This window comes from Pholcus phalangioides, unplaced genomic scaffold (assembly GCF_987345545.1).
Source record: "Pholcus phalangioides strain wild (caught in Gottingen) unplaced genomic scaffold, Ppha-v1.0 ptg000010l_1, whole genome shotgun sequence".
Taxonomy (NCBI): Eukaryota; Metazoa; Arthropoda; class Arachnida; order Araneae; family Pholcidae; genus Pholcus; species Pholcus phalangioides.
The window spans coordinates 26,086,640-26,106,431 of record NW_028301603.1 but is presented as its reverse complement, the minus strand read 5'-3'; the positions used below and the strand labels follow the sequence as shown (position 1 = coordinate 26,106,431).

Sequence of the window (19,792 nt, the reverse complement as noted above, 5' to 3'; positions counted from 1 at the left end):
ATTGCTGGCGGTGAATTTTCCGGACACGCTTTTTTATGACGAATCCACCGTTTTGAAGAAGTTTAATGATTTCCTGCTGAATGTGAATAGCTTCCTCGACTTAATCTGCTCCAGTGAGCAAATCGTCTACATAAAAATCCTGCTTAACTATGACAGAAGCTTTGAGAAACTCATCTTTTTCATCCTCGGCCATCTGTTGAAGGCACTTGGTAGCTAAGTAAGGTGCTGATGCAGTTCCGTATGTCACAGTCAGCAATTGATACTCCTTGATGAGTATATGTGGCGATTCCCTCCACAAGATTGTTTGGTACTTCGCGTCGTCCGGATGAACAAGTATCTGACGATACATTTTGACAATATCTGCTGTCATTGCGACCTTGTGAGTTCGGAAGCGGAGAAGAAGTGTGGCAATATCGTCTTGCAATGTTGGTCCAACCATAAGCGTATCATTCAGTGACAAACCCCATGATGATTCAGCTGAAGCATCAGGTTAACCTTAATAAAATTAAGGTTCTTCCTAAGGCTGGGCAAGATCAGTGGCATCTTAAAGCATGGGCCCACCCGGACACGGCCAGGGGGCCTCAAGAGAAAAAGGGCCTCGCAAAAATGAGATCTGGTAAGAATTTTCTAGAATTTACCAGGTAGGGCTTCAGAAAAACAACTTGGCCTGGGGGCCCATGATGCTCTTAAGACGGCCCTGGGCAAGATTTACATCATCCGCAGAATTGGTGCCCAATCTCACTCCTTAGTTATCTAGGGAAACTTTTTGAGAGAGTGGTGGCTAGCAGATTATATAAATTCATTGAAGATAACAACACTATCGGTCCAGAGCAACGGGTTCCGCTGTGGGCACTCGACCACCACTCAACTATTACGCTTCGTAGAACGAATCCAAGAAGCCAAAATTTTTAAAGATACTGCAGCAGTAGCCTTCTTTGACTTAAAGAAATCTTTTGACAAGGTCTGGCATAATGGGCTACTGCTTAAGATGATTCGCATGGAAATGCCATACAACATCATTAAATTTGTGAGTAATTATTTCGACTCGCGTTCTTTCCGAGTACAGATAAATGACTCAATATCTAATTCCAGACAGATTCGTTCATCAATAGCGCAGGGAAGTGTGTTAGGTCCCATCCTACACAATTTTCACATGAACGACTTCCCAGTTGCCCCTAAAGGCTTTACGGCTTTGTATGCCGATGATAGTGCTCTTTGTTGCACAGATAAGGACCCTAGCAAGGCCCTTTCAAATTTACAAGAAATGGTGAGACTGGTCGAGCGCGCGCGCTGGTGTGTGCGAACCCGTGTTGAACTGAATGCAGATAAGACTAAGTTCATGTGGTTCACGAACAAAACATCACTACCACAACAGGCATTTATAGAGGTGCAAGAAATTATTGTCAACCCTGTCACTCACAATAAATATTTGGGTGTGATTGTGGACAAGAGATTCAGTTTCTCCCGGCAGTGTGTGGATGCCGTTCGCAGGGCGACTGTGGCGTCGGTCATGCTCAACAGGCTAAGCCACAGGCACTCAAGTCTTTCAGTTCGAAATAAAATTATATTGTACAAGATGGCGATCAGACCGATACTGTTGTATGCAGCGCCTGTCTGGCTATTTTCAAAGAGGATGAATATCACCGCATTGGAAAGATTTCAAAATAAAATCCTGAGGCACTACACCAGTTTACCATAGATTGTCAGAAACGTCAACATCAGAAAGGATGCTGGAGTGACTGATGTAACATCTTATGCTAAGAAGCTAGCGAAAAAACTATACGATAAACTTAGCAACTCTGAAATTCCACATCTCGTAGAGATTTCCTCATATGACAGCAGAGATAAAGCACGTCTCAAAAGACCAAAACATTTTCTTCATATGCCCAGGCCTGCGCTGCCAGGTCTGTGAACATTGTACGAAATATACAGAAACATTGCACATTTCTCTTGAAGACGAGGTGATGCTGCATGTCGGTACATCTATTTATATATATTAATACACATATAATTATAATTATGCGGTGAGCGTACTCACCTTGGCCCTGATGAGATTCCTTTTTGAAGGGGGGGGGAAAGGAAAAAACAAAACCAATCTCCTTGTGACTTGACCCTTTCTTTTCGGGCTGATGCAGATGATGATGTGATGATCCTGGTTTTCTTGATGATGCTGCTGAAAAAAAAAATTGTAAATACATTTAATCATTTTCACTACTCGCATTTATTCGTGATATTCAATTTTATCTTTGTGGGATATGTCTTGCGAAAGCAAATTGCACTGGAACAGTGTAATACTCAGGAATATTCTTAAGTATTATTTCTCAAGTACTTATTTATCAAAAAAAAAAGAAAAATTTGCTACCCTTTGGGTCTCAGGTGAACTTAAGTCTTTCACCCACCTCGTTGATTTTTATTTTCTTTTTCATTTGCAAAGCGCACTACTGCAACAGGAATTGGCAGAGTCATGATGAAGGGGGTTTGATAGGTTATAACTAGCCATTGGAACCCTATCTCACCAATTATGGTTTTCGGTTTTCGGAAAATAATGTGTTTGGCAGAGGGTCCGTGACTGCTAGGAGGTATAGAGAGGAGATCTTAGAGCCCTATGTTCGACTTTTCAGGGGCGCAGTTGGCCCTCGGTTCCTGTTCATGGACGACAACGCTCGTCCACATCGGGCTCACCTGGTCAACGATTATCTGGAAAGTGAAGATATTCGGCGTATGGATTGGCCAGCCAGATCTCCTGACCTAAACCCTATAGAACATGTCTGGGACGCTTAACTGCATCTCGCCATCCCCCTCCGAGAACCATCCCGGAACTGAAAATTGCGTTGCTGAAGGAGTGGGACCGATTGCCACAGGGACTCCTCAACTGCCTCGTGTCCAGTATGCCGTAGCGCTGTGCGACCTGTCTGACTGTGAGAGGGGAACCCTACCCCATATTAGACTCACTTTCGGTTTGATCTCGCAACGTTGATTTTGGGCATTCCTGCAATGATGAGCTTTACTGACAATCATGCGTGCGTACTATGACTTTTGTATGGCACATCTTTCTCTGTACTTATTGAATACAAGTATTACAAATTATCTAAGATTGAATTGTGTGATCATTCATAAATTACCATTAAAGGAAAATCACACAAAATACAAAATGTGTGAGTTTATTAGAAGTGAATAGCTATATTTGATATTTGCTTATTTTGTTTTCGTCAGGAAAGTGTATAATGAAGAGGTTTAGTTTGTCTGCACATGTTCTTTTATTGTGGCACACGTGCATTTCTCTGCACACTACTCATGGCAAATTGTTACTTTGATTGTCGCACCCGCATGTAACTTCCCTGGGGAAAAAAGAAGGCCAGAAAGCCCAGCCGGCCACATTAGAAAAGAGGCAGATTGGCCCACCGGCGCCCCATTTGGTGCTATGGCACCAACTTTTCAATTTATATGTCATACATGCATAAGCGGCGCATTTTGGATTGTTTGTACTCTGTCCTTTTGCGTACGTTATATATATACAGAAAACCGAAAACCGAAAACCGTAATTGGTGAAACGGGGTTCCAATGGATAGTTATAATCCATCAAACCCCCTTCATCATGACTCTGCCAATTCCTGTGCAGTAGTGCGCTTTGCAATGATAGTTAGATTCTAATAAGGTGGGTGAAGACGTAGGTTCACCTGAGACCCAAGGGGTTTTTTTTTTTTTCTTTCAAAAGTTTTCAAATGTTCATAGACCTGGCAACACAGGTCGAGGCATGTGTAGAAAATTTTTTGGTCTTTTTAATCGTGCTTTGTGTCTACTGTTGTATGATGAAATCTCCGCAAGGTGTGGAAATTCAGAATCGTTCAATTTATCAAATAAGTTCTTTGCCAGTTTCTTTGCATATGACGTTACATCAGCCACTCCGGAATCACGTCTGATATTAACGTTTCTAACGTACCAAGGTAGTCCGGTGTATCTCCTCAGAGTCTTGTTCTGAAATCTCTCCAGAGCGATGATATTCATTTTCTTTGAGAACAACCAGACAGGCGCAGCATACAGAAGAATCGGTCTAATTGCCATCTTATACAGAATAATTTTATTTCGAATTGAAAGACTTGAGTGCCTGTGGCTTAGTCTGTTGAGCATGACCGAGGCGACGGTCGCCCTACGGATGGTATCAACACACTGCCGGGAGAAACTGAATCTCTTGTCCATTATCACCCCCAAATATTTATTGTGAATGACTGGGTTGATTATAACTCCTTGTACCTCTATGTGTGCTTGTTGTGGTAATGAGGACTTATTAGTGAACCACATGAATTTGGTTTTATCTGCATTCAGTTCAACACGGGTTCGCACACACCAGCGCTCGACCAATCTTACCATTTCTTGCAAGTTTGAAAGGGCCTTGCCAGGGTCCCTATCTGTGCAACAAAGGGCACTATCGTCGGCATAAAGAGCGGTGAAACCCTTAGGGGCAACTGGGAAGTCATTCATATGAAAATTGTGTAGGATAGGACCTAACACACTTCCCTGAGCTATTGATGAACGAATCTGTCTAGAATTAGATATTGAGTCATTTATCTGTACTCGGAAGGAGCGCGAGTCGAGATAATTGCTCACAAATTTTATGATGTTATACGGCATTCCCATGCGAATCATCTTAAACAGCAGCCCATTGTGCCAAACTTTATCAAAAGATTTCTTTAAATCGAAAAAGGCTACTGCTGCAGTGTCTTTATAAATTTTGGCTTCTTGAATTCGTTCTACGAACCGCAATAATTGAGTGGTGGTCGAGTGCTTGCTGCGGAAACCGTGCTGCTCTGGACCGATAATGTTATTGTCCTCTAAAAATTTGTGTAGTCTGATGGCTACCACTCTCTCAAAAAGTTTCCCTAATGAACTGAGAAGTGAGATTGGGCGCCAATTATGTGGATAGTGTAGGTCATGTCCAGCTTTGGGGATGACCTTAACTTTAGCGAGTTTCCATTCTGCCGGAAAGTGGTTTGTACGAAGTAATTCGTTGAATATGTTGACCAGCTGGCGAACCATATTTTCGGGGAGATTCTTGATAGTATAGATTATATATATACAGGGTGATTATAAAAAAACTGTCCCGACATATGGGCCTCTAACTATCATACCATTCACAGAAACTGAATGAAATTTTGGCATAAGGTATTTTGATGTATGCGCTCAAGAATGATATGGAAAACAACAGTGTCACTCTAACAGTTACGGTTACAGTGAGAAAATTTCGAAAATCTCAAATGGCAACACCAAGTTTTTTGTATTGGAATGTGATCTCCATTGTGAAAAACCCTAAATAGCGTTCGAACGGCAACTGTAGCATGAAAATCACCGGCGGTAGATAGGCTAAAAGTGAGGACAACCAATAAGGACAGAGAAGCAGCATAAAATAAAGCATTTTATTGTGTTTTCCACATGACCTTGTGGAGGACTGATCAGGCTGGGATCTCAGCCGAAGAAACGGTGTGACGAATGAAACGAACATTAATGCTCTGGTGCACGGCAAAGTTCTTTTTACTTTTTCCTTGCCTAGCTCCTGGGATTTTCGTGCTACAGGTGCCATTCCAACGCTATTTAGTGTTTTTCAGTATGGAGATCGCATTCCAATACAAAAAACTTGGTGTTGCCATTTGATATTTTCGAAATTTTCTCACTGTAACCATAACTGTTAGAGTGACACTGTTGTTTTCCATATCATTCTTGAGCGCATACCTCAAAATACCTTATGCCAAAATTTCATTCAGTTTCTGTGAATGGTATGATAGTTAGAGGCCCATATGTCGGGATAGTTTTTTTATAATCACCCTGTATATATATTTTAAATATATATCTGTAGTATTTTTTGATGTGGTATACGTTCATTTCTCTGCACATGACTTTTGGAAAATTGTAACTATGACTGTCGCACCCGCATGTAACTCCTCAAGTGAAAATACAAATACAAATACAACGCCAGAAGGACAGGAGACCAAAGTTCGGAGGTGCAGGAAATAACATGTAGAACAAGATTGTATGACAACAAATCAAATAACTTCATACCAAGAGCTTAGCCAGAAATTTCGTTCGGAGGGGAGGGGGGCAAAGTGATAGAACAAGAGATTTTGCCATTTTTTCCCTTTTTTCTGCCATTTTCCCACATTTCGGGGGGGGGGACCACCCCCAAGTCTTCCCCCCCCCCCGCTACGCCCTTGTTTCATTCGTAGTCAAGAATAATGCATCGATTGAAGCCCTTGTCGCGAGGCTTTCCATGGTTTTCCTTGATGAGAGGCGATGTTCCCGTTTTGTAACATTGTTTTCTCATATCAACAATAGAGGTTCTTGTGGTTGGGGATGGTTGGGGTGCCGTGGGACAGCGCCCTCGCGGGTGTCGGAACAGAGGGGAAGTTGCACTCGCGGTGCCACCCTCACTTTGTCGAGCGGTGATGTTCCCAGGGATTGGATTGGATTGGATTTTAAATTTTCTGGCGCAAGGACCAATTTGGTCAAACTGCGCCAAAACAAATTATAAAAATAAGAAAAATCATCCTTTTGTCATGTCAAAATACTAAAATTATGCATGATAAAAAGCAACGTAAAGCATAAAACAATGACATGAATTGTAAAAGTCTATAATTTGTTATAAAAACCAATGACTTTAATGAATTTAAAAATGCGAGATGCATCGCTATGGTCATTTAAAATGTCATGAAGTGAAAGATGACTTTGACCAAAAGCGGTCGTAAAATGATGACGATGATATGAACAAGTAAAAGTATGAGCAATGGTTAATGGACTTTGACAATGTGGGCACTGTGGCTGACTCTCTCGTAATAAAAGATATGATTGTGTGATACGACTGTGTCCTATGCGCAACCGGGCAAGCAGAACTTCCTCCTTTCGGTTAGTTCTGCAGCTCGAACGCCAATGGCCAAGTGTGGGCTTGATGGCATGAAGTTTATTATTTATCTGATGGCTCCAATGATCCTGCCAGCGGTGATGCATCACTTCCCGGAGGATTGAGAAGTGGTCACTGGCAGGTACCAAAAGGCTATTGTCAATGTTAGTTGTTGTTCGAGCTGCGGTGTCTGCTTTTTCGTTGCCCGGTATTCCTACATGACCTGGTACCCAGTAAAATTTTACTGTGGTACCATGATGAATGAGGTAATGCAGTTCATGAAAAATGGCATGAATGAATGGATGAGTGTGAAACGTACAGGAACACAGTGCTTGTAATGCGCTGAGAGAGTCGCTATAGATGATGCATCGTCGGTGGCGTTTGCGTCGTATATGACGTAGAGCCTGAAGGATTGCGTACAGTTCTGCCGAATATATAGTGAATGTGTCTGGAAGTTTGAAAGATGTCTCCTCACAGCAGATGTAGGCACAACCGACATGGCCAGGGCTCTTGGAGCCATCGGTATATATGGGGAAGTACCTGTTGTACCTACCCCTGTGCCTAAAGAATATCTGTCGATATATGACATCTGCTGTGGTGGCTCTAGGGTAAAATGATAATGAAAGAGAGACATCTGGCAGAGACTGCTCCCATGGTGAAAGTTGCCAAGCAACTGGGGCCACACGACTGATGTCTAATTCTAGTTCTTCCACAAGTGCCCTCATACGAAGACCGTAAGATGGAACACATGAAGGGCGAGCAGCAAATAGTCTATGAAATGAGGGATTAAAAATGACACGATGAAGTGGATGATCTGGAAAAGACTTCATCTTGATAAAATATTTCAAGGAAAGTTGCTGGCGTCTTGATGTCAGTGATGGCTCGTTGCATTCGACATACAGGCTCTCCATTGGAGACGTCCGGAAAGCTCCAGAACAAATCCGTAGGGCGAGATGGTGGACCGGGTCGAGCACACTCAGATAGCTCCGAGGTGCCGACCCGTATACAATGGAGCCGTAGTCGAGCTTCGATCTTATTAAAGCTTTATATAAGTGGAGGAGCGACTTACGGTCAGCTCCCCACGATGTAGAAGAGATGACCTTCAAGAGGTTCATCGTCTTCATGCAACGAGCTCTTAATTGCGCAATTTGAGGTTTGAAAGTGAGTTTCTTGTCAAATGTGATGCCGAGGAATTTAGTATTTTCTACAATAGGTATTAGATTGTTATTGAGAAACAACTGTGGGTCATCATGTAGGTCTCGACGCCGACAAAAGTGCATAGCGACAGTTTTGTCAGCGGAGAATGAGAAGCCGTTATTATGTGCCCACTTGCTGATCTTGTTGAGTGCGGTTTGCAATTGTCTCTCGGCTGTCCTCATATTCACTGATTGATATGATATCAACAGATCATCCACGTAAAGTGCGCCAGTGACAGACAACGGGAGTTGGTTCAACACCCCGTTGAGTTTTAAAATAAAAAGTGTTACACTTAAAATGCTACCTTGAGGTACACCTTGTTCTTGAATTTGGGGAGCTGATAACGTGCTTCCGATCCGTACCTGAAAGATGCGGCGAGCAAGAAAGTTCTTAATGAAAATGGGCAAGTTGCCCCGCAAGCCGCTATTATAGAGGTCGGAAAGAATTCCGTGCCTCCAAGTACGGTCGTAGGCCTTTTCTGTGTCGAAAAATATGGCTAGCATATGCTCCCTCTTCACAAATGCTTGTCTTATTGATGTCTCAAGGCGTAACAGATTGCATGTTGTGGACCTGAACCGTCTAAAGCCGCTTTAATGTTTCGATAAAATATTGTTAACCTCAAGGTAGTGCATAAGGCGATAGTTGACCATGCGTTCCATGAGCTTACACAAACAACTGGTCAAAGCAATAGGTCTGTAACTGTTAGGTTGCTGAGGATTTTTGCCAGGCTTCGGGAATGCAAGAACAATGGCTGCTCGCCAGGTGTCAGGAAATGAATGGCTGACCCAGATCCGATTGAATAAAATAAGTGAATGTAACAGTGATTCTGGTGATAGATGCCGAATCATGGAATAATGAATAGCATCGGGCCCTACAGCTGAGTCAGGACTTCGCTGCAAGGCCGTCGTCAGTTCATGAAAGGTGAACAATGAATTGTACCCTTCCGGTGTAAAAGGCCGGAAGGTGTACGATGTACGTTCGGCTGATGATTTAATGGGATGAAACGATGGGGGATAGTTCGCATCACTGGAGACAGCGGCGAAATGGGCGGCGATGGTATCCGCAATATCCCTCACATCGCTGATAATAGTGCCATTGGTATTTAAAATGGTAAGTGGATGAGACTGATAATGACCATTGATTTTTCGGATCCGGTCCCAAATGACTTTAGATGAAGTAGATGAATTGATTCCCGTGGTAAACTTTTGCCAGGACTCGCGTTGAGCCTGGCGCCTGGTTCTTCTCGCTATCGCCTTTGCTTTTAAAAATGCCAACTTGTTGTCATGGGTAGGATACCGCCGGAACCTACTCCATGCTTTCTTTTGTGCTTTAATAGTAAGATTAAATTCGTGGTTCCACCAAGGTTTAGGAAATTTAGGAAGTTTCGAGGAGACTTTGGGTATTGTTTCATTTGCTGCAGAGATGACACAACTGGTGACAAGGTCGACACAGTGGTCGACGTCGGGTTGCGAAACCATATCCTCCGTGATTTCTGCCTTGACCGTGAAGTCTGCCCATCGGGCGGCCACAAGCTTCCCACCGAGGAGGACCCTCAGGTATGCTATGGCTTCGATCAAGGCACTTAACCACTAGAGGAAAATGATTGCTCCCGTGGAGGTCCGGATCAACCGAACAGGACCAGTTGGGCAAGAGTGAAGGTGAGCATAACGATAAATCTATTGCAGTGAAACTATTGTTTGGGGCATGGAAATTAGTGAAACTGCCATCATTCATGATGCCAAGGTCCATATTGTCTAACAGATGTTCAACCATTTTCCCACGAGGGGTGTTGCTGTTAGAACCCCATATCATGTTATGAGCATTGAAGTCTCCAAGAAGAAAAAATGGTGGAGGTAATTGATCAATCAGATCTTCTAGATCTCTCTGTAAGATGGTGTCATTTGGTGGCAAATAAATGGAACAGATGGTAATTCTTAGGCCAGTAGAAATTTCCACCGCGATGGCTTGCAGGTTCGTGCGCAGCGTTAGAACGCGCGACGACACGTGATGTGGAACCAGCAGAGCAACACCGCGGCAAGCTCTACTCCCGTCATCGTAATTGATACGGAACAGGGAATGTCGCCTGATGTTCCATGTCTCCGAGGGCTTCGTAAAAGTTTCCTGGAGTGCCACGCAAACAGGATGATAGTGATTGATCAAATCCTTGAGATCTTCGTAATTGGATCTAAGACCACGAATGTTCCATTGAATAATGTTGGCCATAAATTTCAAATGGATGTAGACGGTTCAAGGTCTTTGAACTTATTTCGGTCTAATTTCCGGCGAGTACCACCAGATTCTGATAGATTATCAACAATACGGATTCTGTAGGATTATCGAGATCCATGTCACCAATTGACTTGTCATCAATTAGTGACACATTCTTGAGGGTGGGACATTTTATTGCTCTCTGTATTGCTTTTCTTGAATATCCGGTCTTTTTAGATTTATTTCGAGAATTAATCTTGGGTTTAGTAACAGTAGGTTTTTTGAATGTGTGCCACGAATGTTCCATTGAATAATGTTGGCCATAAATTTCAAATAGATGTAGACGGTTGAAGGTCTTTGAACTTATTTCGGTCCAATTTCCGGCGAGTAGTACCGGATTCTGTAGGATTATCGAGATCCATGTCACCAATTGATTTGTCATCAAGAAGTGACATGTTTTGTAATGTAGGGTTCTTCTTTGCTCTCTGAATGGCTTTTCTTGAATATCCGGTCTTGAACAGTTTAATTTTAGATTTATTTCCACTATTGAATTTTGGCTTAGTAGCTGTAGTTACTTTGAATGTGTTCGCTGTTGCTTTTCCTGCTTCTTCGGAGGTGGTGGACTCCTTCCGTATTCCAGCAGAGCAACAGCAGCCACAACTATTACATGGTTGGTTAGATGATGTTTGAGTTGATGTATCAGCTATGGGTTCGGTCTGAGTTGTTACAGATGCTTTCGTGACATTGTTAGTCTTATTAGCTGTTGATGGATTTGTTACCATATTAGAGTATGATCTACTAGCTATTGGAGTTTGGTTAGGGATTACACGACGGCGTGCTTCAATATATGAGATGTTATTAAGGACCTTGATCTTCTGGATTTCTTTTTCTTCATTCCATTTCGGACATTTCCTGTCAAATGCGGGTTGGTCGCCACCGCAATTGACGCACTTGAATGGTGAATTAGTGCAGCTGTCCGAAATGTGGTCCTTCTCACCGCATTTTGCGCAGGTGGGTTGACTGCGGCACGCCGTTCGTGAGTGACCGTATTTTTGGCAGTTGAAGCATCGAACAGGATTAGGAATGTATGGCCGGATTTTGAGGTTATAATAACCTATTTTGATATCTTTCGGCAATGTTGGGGATGAAAATGTCAGGATTATATTACGTGATGGAGCTAGATTGCCATCTTTGCGGCTCATGATATGTTTGGCAGATGTTACGCCTTGAGACTCTAGCTCCTGGGTTAGTTCATCTTCATCCATGTTAATTAAGTTAGGGTCTGAGATGACGCCACGTGAATAATTCAGCGTGGGGTGGATTTTGACTGTTATGGGTATGTCCCCGAGAGATGTGAGCTTTTGAATGAGTTCGGCTTGTTTGGGAGTGTTAGTTTCGACGAGAAGGTCTCCTGAACGGAGAGCCTTCACTGATTTCAGAGTTCCAACTGCGCCATAGAGAGCTTTATCAATCAAGAATGGTGATACTTTTGACAGCTGTTTATTGGTATCAGAGCTATGCAAGAAGAAGAATGAGACAGATGACAGATTTGAAGAAGCGGTTTCTGTGACAATTGTTTCACTTAGAGTAGTTCTTTGACGTTTTGGTGCATTTTTTGTTTTTCCCATATTTGAATGGGTATTGTTCCACTCCCACCCACCATGCCCACCATGGAGCCCTACGAGGGGACGCGCACACGTAACCGGTGAAGGTTAGTAGCAACGTCAGGTTAGGTGGGAGCTATACACCACCAAAGCAGGCGAGCAGACGCGTTCAAGATCCAAGATCGTCGTGAAGCAGCACCACCAAACCTCAACGACGTCCGGCAGGCCCGGCCCCTCTACCTGCCCAGTAGTGTAACCCCTTCAGCCACCGAGGCGACCACAGCCGATTGACCTGGACGGGGCTAATCCAAGCCTCCCGTTTCGGCTGAATCCGAGGCCAAAGCTAGCGCATCAGGCTAACCAGGATCCCCATCTCCAGCCTTACAGGTCTCCACGCACGGCAAACACGCAGGTAGACAGCGTCCCAGACAGAGCATACGCTAGAAGCAACGCCCCGTCTGGAAGGACCCCTCCCCGCCTAAGCGGGGTCCACAATGAGGGGTTGGACACAAGACATAAAAATGTACAGAACAAAACAAGACGCAAGACAAGTACTGCAAGATGTGTAGAAAAAAACATGTAATCTGGGCTATTGAAAGTGTAGGATATGAGCACAAATAAGCGATGACAATGACGTGTGATAGATTTAGCATTACCCAGGGTGCACCACGAGGAGGCCTATCACATTACACCCCCCCAGGGATTGGGGTGTGAGGGTGTGGTTGCGCTGCTTGGGGGGTTGGCGAGGGCGTCCCGGAGGTGTTGGTCCGACCCGGGTGTGCTTTCCTAGCCGGCTTGCCGGTTTGAGTTTTCTCCAGCATGCCTACGATCTCACGATCAATGAGCTTATATAGCAAAAGCGACGAAGCCTGGGCGTGCTTCGGTTCTAAACTAAACTAAACTGTATACAATTCATAAAAATGAGGGTCTGACACTCCACATTTTTGTTCCTTTTTTTTTGTTTTCAGAAAACATCACATGAGGAGAGCTGTCCTTATAAGACCAGTAAACGGAATCGCGTGATCCCGCCTACCATTCTGTACTATGATTTATTTATATTCCAATTAGGGACTGCAAACGGAACAACTTCATCCCGTTTCAGTTCCCAAACAAGTTTAAAAAAGTCGTATTGTAATCGAATTCATCCATTCGATTTATAGCCACTTTACATTGTTTCTATGTGTGTTTACCTCTAACCTTTTTTGTTCAGATGGTCAACCATAGCCCAAACTTCCACCAAAGCCCCGACTGGCGCCAATAAGAGAATCTTTGTTGCAGAAGATTCTTTCTATCGTCCTGTCTACTCAGAGGCGGCTCGAGCTTATCTGCCGCTCGGGTGTGAAGCCTCACATGCCACCCCTAAAGGCGACCCCCCATAGGGCTTGAACCTAACTTTAGTCTTTTGCAGATTCATTTTCAAGGCCACCTGAATACTTGCCTTCGCCAATTCTTGTATCATTTCTTCTAGTTCGTCGGGATTACTGCTGATAACGACAATGTCGTCTGCAAAACGCAAATGGTTGAGAAATTCTGCATTTATTTTAATTCCTTTTTAATCCCAATCCAGTTTTCTGAATACTTCTTCTAAAACAGCAATAAAGAGTTTTGGTGAGATGAGTATCACCCTGTCCGACTCCTTTTCCAAGTTTAATCTTTGCTTTTCCTTTTTCCAAGCGAATAGTTGCAGGTGCTTTGTCATATATTTTCTTGATATTGTTGTAAGTCTTCTCTACCCCAATTATATCTAGAGCTTTAACAACAGCAGATGTGAAGACAGAGTCAAACGCTTTCTCAAAATCAATGAAGACCATACACAATGGTAATTCGTATTCCTTGTGTCTCTCTATAAGTTCCCTGATTTTTGGATGTGATCCATTGTACTAAATCCACTTCGAAATCCTTCTTTTGGCTGAGCTTCGTCCAATTTGGATTCAAGCCTATATGCCAGCACTTTGGTGAAGATTTTATAAATTACTGATAGGAGACTGATTGGTCGATAGTTCTTGATATCCTCTTTTTTACCCTTTTTGTAAAGAAGAACCATTATTGCGTTATTCCAATCTTCAGGCACATCCAATTTTGTGAGACAAATTGTGAACATTGGCAAATTCTTCTCCTGCTCTCTTTAATAATGTCTATTAAAATCCCATCTTCACCTGACCTGGCATTTTTCTCTTTTTCATACATCTTATAGCCTTGTAGACTTCCTATTTTAGCACAGATGCTACTTGCACAAATTCTGCTCCATTTTCTTTTCTTCCTGCTCCCTTTTCTCTGTCTTGATCCTGTTCCTCATGTTTGTAGAGTATTATAAAATCCCTCAATAATACTAATGACTTCATTTCCATCTTTAGTGGTGGTTTTATCAACCACCCTTTATAAAAATATGAAATATTCTTAATGGCATCTTACTCAACGCGCCAAAAACGAGAAAAACTTTGCATAGTTTGTGGGCACATGAAGTAACATTATCCCTATTGATAAGTCCCCTACAGAATCACTTCAGTGATCTCTAAATGTTTCGCGGATCCAAGTGATCTGGAAATGCATCCGGGCCGCTTTACTGCCTAGGAACTGCGTCACGCATCACTCAAATGATCTGTAATTATGTCGCGGATCACTTAAGTAATCTGGGACTGGGCCACGGGTAACTTGAGTGATGTAGAACCACACTGGGTGCCGCTTCGGTGCTCTAAAACTGTGCTACATGTCACGCATGCTTATTGTAATGCAGTGCTTACGGTGTATTGGTGCATTGCATATTATGGTATCTTGCATATTGCGATGCATCGCGTAATGTGTTTTATTGCGTATTGTGGTGCACTACTTATTGTGCTGTATTGCCGATGGGGGTTCTTTGCGTGTTGTGATGTACAGCATATAGTGGTGCATTCCTTATTGTGCTGTATTGCTTATTGTGGTGCACTGCATATATAGTGGTGCATTGCTCATTGTGCTGTATGCCTATGGTGCCTTTGCACAGTTGCTGTATTGCTTATGGTGGGGCATTGCATACAGTGGTGCATTGCTTACAGTGATATGTTGCAGATGGTGGTGCATTGCGTATTATGCTGTATTGCTTATTGTGTTGCACTGTATGTAGAGGTGAATTACTTATTGTGCTGTATTGCGGTGCAACACGTAGGTATTGCGGTGCATCACGTAGGTATTGCGGTGCAATACCTACCTGGTACCACCTTCATGGTCTAATTCTAGTTCTTCCACAAGTGCCCTCATACGAAGACCGTAAGATGGAACACATGAAGGGCGAGCAGCAAATAGTCTATGAAATGAGGGATTAAAAATGACACGATGAAGTGGATGATCTGGAAAAGACTTCATCTTGATAAAATATTTCAAGGAAAGTTGCTGGCGTCTTGATGTCAGTGATGGCTCGTTGCATTCGACATACAGGCTCTCCATTGGAGACGTCCGGAAAGCTCCAGAACAAATCCGTAGGGCGAGATGGTGGACCGGGTCGAGCACACTCAGATAGCTCCGAGGTGCCGACCCGTATACAATGGAGCCGTAGTCGAGCTTCGATCTTATTAAAGCTTTATATAAGTGGAGGAGCGACTTACGGTCAGCTCCCCACGATGTAGAAGAGATGACCTTCAAGAGGTTCATCGTCTTCATGCAACGAGCTCTTAATTGCGCAATTTGAGGTTTGAAAGTGAGTTTCTTGTCAAATGTGATGCCGAGGAATTTAGTATTTTCTACAATAGGTATTAGATTGTTATTGAGAAACAACTGTGGGTCATCATGTAGGTCTCGACGCCGACAAAAGTGCATAGCGACAGTTTTGTCAGCGGAGAATGAGAAGCCGTTATTATGTGCCCACTTGCTGATCTTGTTGAGTGCGGTTTGCAATTGTCTCTCGGCTGTCCTCATATTCACTGATTGATATGATATCAACAGATCATCCACGTAAAGTGCGCCAGTGACAGACAACGGGAGTTGGTTCAACACCCCGTTGAGTTTTAAAATAAAAAGTGTTACACTTAAAATGCTACCTTGAGGTACACCTTGTTCTTGAATTTGGGGAGCTGATAACGTGCTTCCGATCCGTACCTGAAAGATGCGGCGAGCAAGAAAGTTCTTAATGAAAATGGGCAAGTTGCCCCGCAAGCCGCTATTATAGAGGTCGGAAAGAATTCCGTGCCTCCAAGTACGGTCGTAGGCCTTTTCTGTGTCGAAAAATATGGCTAGCATATGCTCCCTCTTCACAAATGCTTGTCTTATTGATGTCTCAAGGCGTAACAGATTGCATGTTGTGGACCTGAACCGTCTAAAGCCGCTTTAATGTTTCGATAAAATATTGTTAACCTCAAGGTAGTGCATAAGGCGATAGTTGACCATGCGTTCCATGAGCTTACACAAACAACTGGTCAAAGCAATAGGTCTGTAACTGTTAGGTTGCTGAGGATTTTTGCCAGGCTTCGGGAATGCAAGAACAATGGCTGCTCGCCAGGTGTCAGGAAATGAATGGCTGACCCAGATCCGATTGAATAAAATAAGTAAATGTAACAGTGATTCTGGTGATAGATGCCGAATCATGGAATAATGAATAGCATCGGGCCCTACAGCTGAGTCAGGACTTCGCTGCAAGGCCGTCGTCAGTTCATGAAAGGTGAACAATGAATTGTACCCTTCCGGTGTAAAAGGCCGGAAGGTGTACGATGTACGTTCGGCTGATGATTTAATGGGATGAAACGATGGGGGATAGTTCGCATCACTGGAGACAGCGGCGAAATGGGCGGCGATGGTATCCGCAATATCCCTCACATCGCTGATAATAGTGCCATTGGTATTTAAAATGGTAAGTGGATGAGACTGATAATGACCATTGATTTTTCGGATCCGGTCCCAAATGACTTTAGATGAAGTAGATGAATTGATTCCCGTGGTAAACTTTTGCCAGGACTCGCGTTGAGCCTGGCGCCTGGTTCTTCTCGCTATCGCCTTTGCTTTTAAAAATGCCAACTTGTTGTCATGGGTAGGATACCGCCGGAACCTACTCCATGCTTTCTTTTGTGCTTTAATAGTAAGATTAAATTCGTGGTTCCACCAAGGTTTAGGAAATTTAGGAAGTTTCGAGGAGACTTTGGGTATTGTTTCATTTGCTGCAGAGATGACACAACTGGTGACAAGGTCGACACAGTGGTCGACGTCGGGTTGCGAAACCATATCCTCCGTGATTTCTGCCTTGACCGTGAAGTCTGCCCATCGGGCGGCCACAAGCTTCCCACCGAGGAGGACCCTCAGGTATGCTATGGCTTCGATCAAGGCACTTAACCACTAGAGGAAAATGATTGCTCCCGTGGAGGTCCGGATCAACCGAACAGGACCAGTTGGGCAAGAGTGAAGGTGAGCATAACGATAAATCTATTGCAGTGAAACTATTGTTTGGGGCATGGAAATTAGTGAAACTGCCATCATTCATGATGCCAAGGTCCATATTGTCTAACAGATGTTCAACCATTTTCCCACGAGGGGTGTTGCTGTTAGAACCCCATATCATGTTATGAGCATTGAAGTCTCCAAGAAGAAAAAATGGTGGAGGTAATTGATCAATCAGATCTTCTAGATCTCTCTGTAAGATGGTGTCATTTGGTGGCAAATAAATGGAACAGATGGTAATTCTTAGGCCAGTAGAAATTTCCACCGCGATGGCTTGCAGGTTCGTGCGCAGCGTTAGAACGCGCGACGACACGTGATGTGGAACCAGCAGAGCAACACCGCGGCAAGCTCTACTCCCGTCATCGTAATTGATACGGAACAGGGAATGTCGCCTGATGTTCCATGTCTCCGAGGGCTTCGTAAAAGTTTCCTGGAGTGCCACGCAAACAGGATGATAGTGATTGATCAAATCCTTGAGATCTTCGTAATTGGATCTAAGACCACGAATGTTCCATTGAATAATGTTGGCCATAAATTTCAAATGGATGTAGACGGTTCAAGGTCTTTGAACTTATTTCGGTCTAATTTCCGGCGAGTACCACCAGATTCTGATAGATTATCAACAATACGGATTCTGTAGGATTATCGAGATCCATGTCACCAATTGACTTGTCATCAATTAGTGACACATTCTTGAGGGTGGGACATTTTATTGCTCTCTGTATTGCTTTTCTTGAATATCCGGTCTTTTTAGATTTATTTCGAGAATTAATCTTGGGTTTAGTAACAGTAGGTTTTTTGAATGTGTGCCACGAATGTTCCATTGAATAATGTTGGCCATAAATTTCAAATAGATGTAGACGGTTGAAGGTCTTTGAACTTATTTCGGTCCAATTTCCGGCGAGTAGTACCGGATTCTGTAGGATTATCGAGATCCATGTCACCAATTGATTTGTCATCAAGAAGTGACATGTTTTGTAATGTAGGGTTCTTCTTTGCTCTCTGAATGGCTTTTCTTGAATATCCGGTCTTGAACAGTTTAATTTTAGATTTATTTCCACTATTGAATTTTGGCTTAGTAGCTGTAGTTACTTTGAATGTGTTCGCTGTTGCTTTTCCTGCTTCTTCGGAGGTGGTGGACTCCTTCCGTATTCCAGCAGAGCAACAGCAGCCACAACTATTACATGGTTGGTTAGATGATGTTTGAGTTGATGTATCAGCTATGGGTTCGGTCTGAGTTGTTACAGATGCTTTCGTGACATTGTTAGTCTTATTAGCTGTTGATGGATTTGTTACCATATTAGAGTATGATCTACTAGCTATTGGAGTTTGGTTAGGGATTACACGACGGCGTGCTTCAATATATGAGATGTTATTAAGGACCTTGATCTTCTGGATTTCTTTTTCTTCATTCCATTTCGGACATTTCCTGTCAAATGCGGGTTGGTCGCCACCGCAATTGACGCACTTGAATGGTGAATTAGTGCAGCTGTCCGAAATGTGGTCCTTCTCACCGCATTTTGCGCAGGTGGGTTGACTGCGGCACGCCGTTCGTGAGTGACCGTATTTTTGGCAGTTGAAGCATCGAACAGGATTAGGAATGTATGGCCGGATTTTGAGGTTATAATAACCTATTTTGATATCTTTCGGCAATGTTGGGGATGAAAATGTCAGGATTATATTACGTGATGGAGCTAGATTGCCATCTTTGCGGCTCATGATATGTTTGGCAGATGTTACGCCTTGAGACTCTAGCTCCTGGGTTAGTTCATCTTCATCCATGTTAATTAAGTTAGGGTCTGAGATGACGCCACGTGAATAATTCAGCGTGGGGTGGATTTTGACTGTTATGGGTATGTCCCCGAGAGATGTGAGCTTTTGAATGAGTTCGGCTTGTTTGGGAGTGTTAGTTTCGACGAGAAGGTCTCCTGAACGGAGAGCCTTCACTGATTTCAGAGTTCCAACTGCGCCATAGAGAGCTTTATCAATCAAGAATGGTGATACTTTTGACAGCTGTTTATTGGTATCAGAGCTATGCAAGAAGAAGAATGAGACAGATGACAGATTTGAAGAAGCGGTTTCTGTGACAATTGTTTCACTTAGAGTAGTTCTTTGACGTTTTGGTGCATTTTTTGTTTTTCCCATATTTGAATGGGTATTGTTCCACTCCCACCCACCATGCCCACCATGGAGCCCTACGAGGGGACGCGCACACGTAACCGGTGAAGGTTAGTAGCAACGTCAGGTTAGGTGGGAGCTATACACCACCAAAGCAGGCGAGCAGACGCGTTCAAGATCCAAGATCGTCGTGAAGCAGCACCACCAAACCTCAACGACGTCCGGCAGGCCCGGCCCCTCTACCTGCCCAGTAGTGTAACCCCTTCAGCCACCGAGGCGACCACAGCCGATTGACCTGGACGGGGCTAATCCAAGCCTCCCGTTTCGGCTGAATCCGAGGCCAAAGCTAGCGCATCAGGCTAACCAGGATCCCCATCTC

General features: G+C 43.5%; 1 protein-coding gene across 1 annotated transcript; it reads right to left on the bottom strand.

The window, feature by feature from the left end:
• Nucleotides 1–100: 100 nt before the first annotated feature.
• LOC149081159 (uncharacterized) lies at nucleotides 101–439 on the bottom strand. The gene has a single exon (XM_089238303.1). The coding sequence runs from the start codon at nucleotides 437–439 to the stop codon at nucleotides 101–103; it is 339 nt and encodes a 112-aa protein (XP_089094429.1).
• Nucleotides 440–19,792: the final 19,353 nt, after the last annotated feature.

Bases quoted from the DNA above. Each gene is read 5' to 3' on its own strand.
- LOC149081159 (XM_089238303.1), bottom strand. From the start codon at position 439: ATGGTTGGACCAACATTGCAAGACGATATTGCCACACTTCTTCTCCGC.